Source organism: Oscarella lobularis, chromosome 17, assembly GCF_947507565.1.
Source record: "Oscarella lobularis chromosome 17, ooOscLobu1.1, whole genome shotgun sequence".
NCBI lineage: Eukaryota > Metazoa > Porifera > Homoscleromorpha > Homosclerophorida > Oscarellidae > Oscarella > Oscarella lobularis.
In genome coordinates this window covers 1,722,452-1,729,970 of record NC_089191.1, presented here as the reverse complement: position 1 = coordinate 1,729,970, position 7,519 = coordinate 1,722,452, and the positions used below count along the sequence as shown (strand labels likewise).

At 41.4% G+C, this 7,519-nt stretch overlaps 1 protein-coding gene across 6 annotated transcripts; it reads right to left on the bottom strand.

The window, feature by feature from the left end:
• Positions 1–1,681: 1,681 nt before the first annotated feature.
• Positions 1,682–7,163, bottom strand: LOC136197191 (uncharacterized). Of its 6 annotated transcripts, XM_065986907.1 has the most exons (18): positions 7,064–7,163; positions 6,901–7,012; positions 6,781–6,848; positions 6,639–6,725; positions 6,490–6,588; positions 6,372–6,434; positions 6,184–6,319; positions 6,022–6,123; positions 5,885–5,974; positions 5,783–5,834; positions 5,674–5,735; positions 3,413–5,477; positions 2,967–3,368; positions 2,641–2,914; positions 2,530–2,593; positions 2,373–2,481; positions 1,816–2,324; positions 1,682–1,758 (listed from the first exon to the last, which is right to left on the bottom strand). In XM_065986907.1, exons 7-17 carry the CDS (start codon positions 6,184–6,186, stop codon positions 2,185–2,187), a joined length of 3,363 nt encoding a protein of 1,120 aa, XP_065842979.1. In that variant the 5' UTR covers positions 6,187–6,319; positions 6,372–6,434; positions 6,490–6,588; positions 6,639–6,725; positions 6,781–6,848; positions 6,901–7,012; positions 7,064–7,163; the 3' UTR covers positions 1,682–1,758; positions 1,816–2,184. The 6 variants fall into 6 exon arrangements, with proteins under 6 accessions (XP_065842979.1, XP_065842976.1, XP_065842977.1 ...); XM_065986904.1 differs by having other exon boundaries at positions 1,816–2,130; positions 2,181–2,324; positions 6,639–7,012; XM_065986905.1 differs by having other exon boundaries at positions 6,781–7,012.
• Between the last annotated feature and the right edge of the window lie 356 nt (positions 7,164–7,519).

The following is a 7,519-nucleotide window of genomic DNA, read 5'->3' as shown; positions in this document are numbered from 1 at the left end:
CTCACTACCGCTAAAACCATGAATTGGAACGTTCTTTTTAAATTTGACTTTTCCCCACAGGCGACTGTTATACACAAGGATTTTCAAACGAGGCTCGCTTGCAAAATCCGCATGCTGGGCTAAGGTTTGGGGTCTTCTTTTCAGCAGGCGTCGCAGTGTCGCCAAACAGATGGTAAGAGTACGCCCTCTGGGCGACACCCCTCACACACTATATAGAATGCTCATCTTCCAGGCTCATCCTATATCTAGAAGTCGTTAGAAAGAAACATTCCCTGGAAAACATTGGAAAGATCAGGTCAAGATTCGCGCACTAAACAGAGGGTTTCTTGACGCAACATCAAGAAAAAAACGGGTGGCCAAGAAGAAATGAAGTGCAGAGTCAGGAAATGAACACCGCAGGAAATGAAATGTTCATCTATTGAACGAACTCTACCCAGTTATAGTTTTAAAGCTTCGACCTCGTTTTCTGCTGTACATTTTGATGTAATCAATAAAATATTTGGGCTCGTGCGAAAGTGAGCAACGGAATTTGGCTCGTGAGTGATAGATAACTCGTGACTCATGAGAGAAAATTCAATCATGAGCAAATTTCCTCAGTACGTCCCATTTAACCAGTGAGAAACTCTCACGAGATATCAAATGATTCTCGCGAGTATCTCGTGAAGATTTCTGTACGGGTGCATGCCGTTAATTGTGCGAAAAAAATCCTCACGGATCGACTGTCCCCGAGTATATGGCAGAAGAACGTGAATTAATGTACAAAAGATTACCAGCGATTGCACCGCCTTTGTTCAAAAGCGCATTCTATCGCATTGTTTGCACTTACCCAACATGTACAAGTGATGGCCGATTGCAAGGATATCTAACAAAGGATCAATGTGTGGATGCTTTTATGCAGTGGTATGACTAAATTATGAACCTAAACCGTAATTTAAAACCTCTTTTAGCCTTCCTGAAACCATAAAGAAATCTGTTCCTTATGCGATAAATTACTTTGGTCTTTCCTGTCAACTCCTCTTATGATGACACTAAAAAGTTCTTGGAACAAAAATACATTGCATTTGAAAATCCCGTTTGGGCACACTCTAAGCATTAAGCTTCAATTCGACGTTTAGATTTTCTATAGACTCCCAATTTAGTTCTGTCTACTAAGAGGAACTCTAACTTAGAATCAAATTCCTTCAAAAATCGACAGCTTCTGAAACGCTTTAACTGTCAGTGTGGATTACACATCGTGCAAGTGAGTCACTTTGGTCGAGAATGCTCAGCAGCGCTCAAGTTGAAGTTGAAGTAAAAAATGACATTTTGTCATGTGTTTGACTAGACTAATTCATGATTGACGTGTTGCGCGTTTTCATGATATAGCCGAGTCTTCATCGACTAGTAGAGCCTAAATCGCACAGTTGCCGAAGGTGTGACAAATGAAAGAGCTGACTCTAAATTTTCTTCTTTTTCTCTTTCAATGCGACTTTGGCCTTGCTCCTTCAGTGCCATTTCAGCATATTGTCTTCTAGAACCATTCGACCCAATAGCTTTAGTATGTAGTCTCTCGCTCTACTTTATCACTGTGTCAATTAAGAGAGCGGTTAGGATTTTCTCACTACAAAAATACAAGTAAAGATCCCTAATTACCCCTTTAAGAATAGAAAACGTGTCTATGAAAGAAAGGATTAATTCATTGGTGAGAGAGAGTGGACCTGTGGAGTAAATGTGTGCGTTATCTCCTGACGAGTCATCGCCTATCTGTCTGTCGTACATCTATGAGAAATGACGCAAAGACAAATGACCTACAATTACAAAGTACTTAAAGAGTACTTCATTATTCTCCAATGCTTATCTTGGTCATGCACAGAAGCAGGTCCTTCTCTGTCCCCATCTCGCAAGCATTCAACAATAGCGCATGTTTGCACGCATGGCGTCTATTTTACTCAATCTGCTTCGCCAATAACAGCTCCAGACGACGTAATTCGCTAGTCTCAACAGTTCCTTCGTTGAAAAATACTAGTTACGTTTACTAGCCAATGAAATCATGCCAGTTGAATCGTTCTTTCAGCTAATTGACAATGCAGATGCTAGGGAGCGCAATCACACATAGCCAGCAATAAAAGACGAAAAAATTTCTCCAAAAACCTAATCCAACTTATCAATTTAACCTAATCTTCTGCATAAGCAGTACGTGCCTTACTAAGCGATCCTACAACACCGGTCTTGCCTTCTCTGATTGCCTTCGCCACCGGCTCCCCTACCCGTCTGCGTCGGCTTCTCTGTAGCCGATTTTGCGACGAGAAAAGTGCGCTCCCCTTTCGATGCGGCCTCCCACGTGCCTAAAAAATAGACGGTTCATAATTGAAAACTTATTTGCCAATTAATACAAGATGGTATTATTCTCATCTTCTGTGCCCGCCGGGACTCTTCCCTTTCGCTCCCTCCCGCATCCCCATCGTTCGAAAGAGAAGTTTGTTCGATTGCGGGACAAAGAGACTGAAACAATACTAGGAGTACAAGACAAACATTTATAATGTAGCAAACTTTTGCGGCGCCTAAACGTTCCTTTCTTCTTGCTGACGGAAGAAACTGACTCTGACTATCCCCTCTAACAAAAAAATACGGATGAACTTACTAAGCAATGAATGTTCTTACGACTCTTTGTAAGCCGCTTCAATATAATCTCGGTGGATTCCGCACTGTTGGCAGGCTCGAATAAGATCCGCTACGGTTGCCTTTTGCCCTCTTTCTGCAGCCCAATCCTCTATGACCATCATCGCCCGAAGAAGATTACTGTTTGACTTTTCTCGGTATTGCGGTATTTCACTGGCATTTTTTCCTAAGCAAACAGCAATCTCTTCCCATTTCGCTTTGATTAGAGTCGCCACAACATGAATGAGAAACATGTCAATTACGTTAGGAAGTGCATCTGCATGCAAGAAAGTAGTAAGATATAGTCAAAAGTGTTTCCGATATCTCACCGTGAATTGGAAATCGACTATCTTCAGCGAGAAGGCATCCAAACCAACAGTTTATTCTCACATACTCTTCTCGCTTCAGAGACAGTGGAATATCAAACGGATTGTAGACTTTAGACCTTTGTGGTGAATATTCGTCTCTCTCCTCGGCTGCTATTACCGAAAGAGTTTTAATTTCAATAGCAAACTCTTGGCCCGTTAAAACGGCCTTCCGTGTCTGACAGCAAATGCTATACTTGAAGCCTTTCAAACCTTGTCGACAAACATTTTTCATTTGCCGGCATAGTTCTTCCTTGATCGATGCCAAGAACTGTGTGCTTGTTCTCTTTGAGTCGTCTTCGTTAACGAAATTAATGGTCAAAGCAATCCAGTTGCCTCGACCGTGATACAACAACTCCACTTCCACTAAAGACAAAAATTACACTTCGCAAAATAATTCCGTGACGTACCTTCCACTGGCGAGTAAATATCTTGAACCAGAAAGATGCACCGATGACGAGAAAGTCGCGGTTTATTCGAATAAACGTTGATGAAGCGGGTTATGAGACGAAAGTAAAGGCATTCTGGGACGAATTTCAGTCTCGTAGGAAAAACTATCAGAGGAGCTGGGCAATCTTTACGCGAAGGCTTTGAATCGGTGAGAGAGAGAAGTTCCCAGTAAGTAGGAGACTGCAAAAACGTTTTCGTAAGCATGGAAGGAACATAAAAATCTTGTTGAGATGATTCTGAAAACGGCGTGATGATGTCTAGAAGTTCTAGAAGTCGGACAATAAGTCGGTTTTCACTCTCAATTTTCTCCGTATCAGCGTCTCTGAAATCGTCGGAGTCATAGTCTCGTATTTGCTTTAGACGATAGTTCATTAACTCATTTGACATTATACCTTTACTTTTTAGAATTCTCCACTTTGGCATTAGATATGGTCCCGGCTCTGCAGCAGTCACAAACGCTGAGAAAGCTTTGATCACCCACATAGGACTGGTAAAAACAACGTTTTTCAAATCTTCTACGTCTGGGTAATAGAGAATTGCTCCTACATTAGCGAGATACTTTAGCGCAACAAGAACCTCATCGCGATTTGATATATTGCAAATTGTGGGGTGCTGGGCAAGCTTTACGATTTCTTCCACTTGAGCGACAGTTGTTTTCATTACTTTGCTCCAACGAAATAGAAGAATTTCAAGGTAAACCCAGAATAAAGGCTGCTTTTTCATTCCTTTCCAATACGACGTTGTCATTCGATCAACTCGTTTTCGAATTTCAGTAACGCTTTTGCAGGGATACCTTGAACCAGATACGGAATTGTCTACAAGAAATATTCTCTTGACGAAATGAACCATCTCGAGAAATTTCTTATTGCCTTTCCTGAATCCGCTTCTCTTTGGTACGACAATGTGCTTCATAAAATCGCTGTCGCTAAGGAGTTGCTCAAACAGTTTTTCCTGTTTCCTTAGCCACTTTTCGACTGACGCCGAATCAGGGAACTTTTCCTTGTCGCCTTTCAAGACGTCTCGGTGAGAACCAATTGCAAAGACAGGTGGGTGAGCAACCTCTTCATCTTTTCCTAACCAATTCTTGCCAGCAGGGGTCTCTTCATGAGCCGCTGTGATTGAGCCAAACCAATAGAGCGGAAAGTCTCCGTCTGTGCGAATCCAACCCAATTCCTTTGTCTGATCTACTACGTCACCGTGTGATGATCGATGAAAAGACTCTGCTTTATCAGAAAGCAATTTTGAGATGTCCATTACAATCATGTAGATAGACAATCCAAATGTTTTGCTGTCTGGCATGAGAGCCGAATGAGTGGCAAGATAAACTTCTTGTCCACCCAAATCCCAAATGTCGCGAACGCCTAGCGTTTGTTCCTTGAGTTCTTCTTCACTCAGTTTATTTTGCAGGAAAGTGTTAACCAATTTTTGCTGGTTAAACGTTAGAGTTTTTGCTTCAATCCCAACCTCTTTCAAATCTTCTGCTAGCACTTCTAAACGATAGACCGCTTCAACGCTGTCCGATGCCGTAGAAGAGTCGTACTGACGCTCTGACTTGTCTAATTTTTCTGCTTCCGGTTTGTCAATGCCTTTTGAGCCAATGAAAAAATGAGACGATTCACGAGAGGCTGAAGAACCTTCGTAGCCTTTGTGCCAGTTTATCGTCAACGACTGATGCTGATTCATGCGATAGACGCCTTCGGCAATAAGAGGGTCTAAGTGGTCCTTGTTATCAGTAGCCACCCAGCCGCTTGTCGTTGTGTGGATCATTTCCACGGCCGCTCCTTCTGTGCTGGCTTTTATTTCTTCAAAACGTCTGTTAAGAAGGGAATTAACTAGACATGATTTTCCAGCCCCGTCTTGACCAGCAACAATGACACGAGAACGATTCACTGCTACGGAGCCACGTTTAAGAGCCTCGTCATAAATTTTCTGAAAATTGTCAGAGTTTTGCTGATTCTCCAGAGGTGTATTAACGCAGACATTCTGTGCAACGGTACTAGATTTTTCATGAGATGCGTAGTCTCCCTGAAAAAATATGAAGTAACATTAGACGTTTCCAAGATTATTTGCCAGCAAGGTGAGAAAGAGTTTGTAATACTACAGCTACGCAAACATAAGGTCCTAGGCAAAATCTGGCAAGCTGATAGAAATGAAGTGAATTTTGCGTTATGTAAAAGTGCTAACTCTAACTGAGATAGAGACATCATGCATTCTTGTGTACCTGACTTACAGGGCGAATATGTGAAAGAATAAGCTCCTTCAGACGAACGTAATCGCAAAGATCTCAAACAGATAATTACGATTGAAATCTCAAAAAGGACTACTAGTACAAGGCTCTAGATGACTGCGTTGTCCAATACTAACCAAAAGCGATTTGACATCCTAAAGTTTCGTTAGTAAAATTTAAAATTGATCGGTTCTAGATGACAAACCTTGGTGACATTTGACCAAGCGTCAACTAGTAGCTTTACTAACTCTAAGTGACCTTTAATAAATGCTGATAACACGGCTCTTTGCCCAAACTATAAAGGTCATTTAATTGAATTAAAGCCTTAATAAAATACCTAACCTCTTTGATTTTTTTAAATTCCTTGCAAAATTCGTTAATAAACCTTTTTACAAACCCAATGTTACCTTTGTCGCACGCCTCTAAAAAAATCAAATGGCGAAACTATAATAAAATGGTTGTTAGCAATGAAGCTAATTAATTCATATACCATTTGCAACAAACCATTAAAACGTCTTTTAAGCCCGCCCCAGCGGCTTCAACTAGGTAAAGAGCAATTTCAAAGTGATCTGCAGAGCACGCTGCAAATAAAGGTGTTTTATCCTAAAGACTTTCATCAGATCGATAAGGAATGCAGCATCTAGTAAAAGAAAAATCAGTGGTGCCTTCTTGACATCCGCTTTAGCAGAGACCAGTAGTTGAACACTTTCAAAGTCACCAAAAGAACATGCTCTATACATTAGAGACCTTCCTTTCTAAACATTTAATATCCAGAACAGGCCTATACGCAGCATAGACTGCAGTACAAACTTTTCCTCTAATGTTGACATTCCCACCAACTTCGATGAACAGTTGGACAATATATGCAACACCTCCAGCTTTCCATACATGAGAAAACCAAAGAGAATCCTAAATGGAAAAAAATCGAAATACGTGAAACACTGCGTTTTAGTGTAAACCATAAAGAAAAATAGGCTCGTTGCGTCAATCTTCGCCTTAGCGTCAATTAGGAGCTTGACAATTTGAACAAAATTATGAATTTTTTCCTGAGAGATATATGGAGGAAGAAAATGAAGTTATTGAAAGTACCCTGAGAATTACCCTGTCAAGTATAAAGCCGTCCAAATATTCGTAACGCGCATGCTCTTCCATTTTACAAAAAGCCAACTCTAGTGGTGTCACGGTTTTCTCTTCTCCAAAGTAGTAGCCCTTATAGCGCACCCGGCCCTCGACTCTTGCTCCATCACGTATCATAGATTCTACCCTTTCTGGATCGAGTTCACCAATCGCATCACCGAGATCTAGCATTTCATCCGGTACTTCCATCGATTCTCTACAGGTCAGGCCTAGACAATGCTTCCACAAAATGGCTAGTAACACCAACCGTTCACGGGTTTCGTTCATATCTCGTTCGCGGAGACTAGTGTAACAGCGTACTCGATCAGACGTTTTATGGGTGACGTGTCCGACGGTTAGCAGGGGTCAAAAAACACGTGATCATTGTTAGGTGTGCGCATGCTTCTGCCAAGGATTGATCCATCATACGTACACCACTTCGCCCCCTCACACCGCGAATGCAGAACCGCTCGAGCTGATTATTGCAAGAACAAACTTTTTCTAGGTGAAGAACGGAAAATGGGGCGGCATCTTTTAATAATTTCTTTCTTAGTAATAGACACCGTGATTTTGCGGTTGCTATTCTTAAAAAGAATAAGGGATCTTTAACTTGTATTTTTGCAGTGAGAAAATTTTAACTACCCTAGTAATATCCGCTCTCTTTGACACAGTGATGAAGTCGAGCGATAGACTATACAGCTATTGCGTCGAATAAGAAAATGTC

Excerpts from the sequence above, each read along its gene's own strand:
- LOC136197191 (XM_065986903.1), bottom strand. Across the intron at positions 5,975-6,021 it reads AATTTAAAAAAATCAAAGAG|TTTGGGCAAAGAGCCGTGTT; the intron begins GTTAGGTATTTT and ends TGACCTTTATAG. Across the intron at positions 2,594-2,640 it reads GAAGCGGCTTACAAAGAGTC|AGGGGATAGTCAGAGTCAGT; the intron begins GTAAGAACATTC and ends TTTTTTTGTTAG.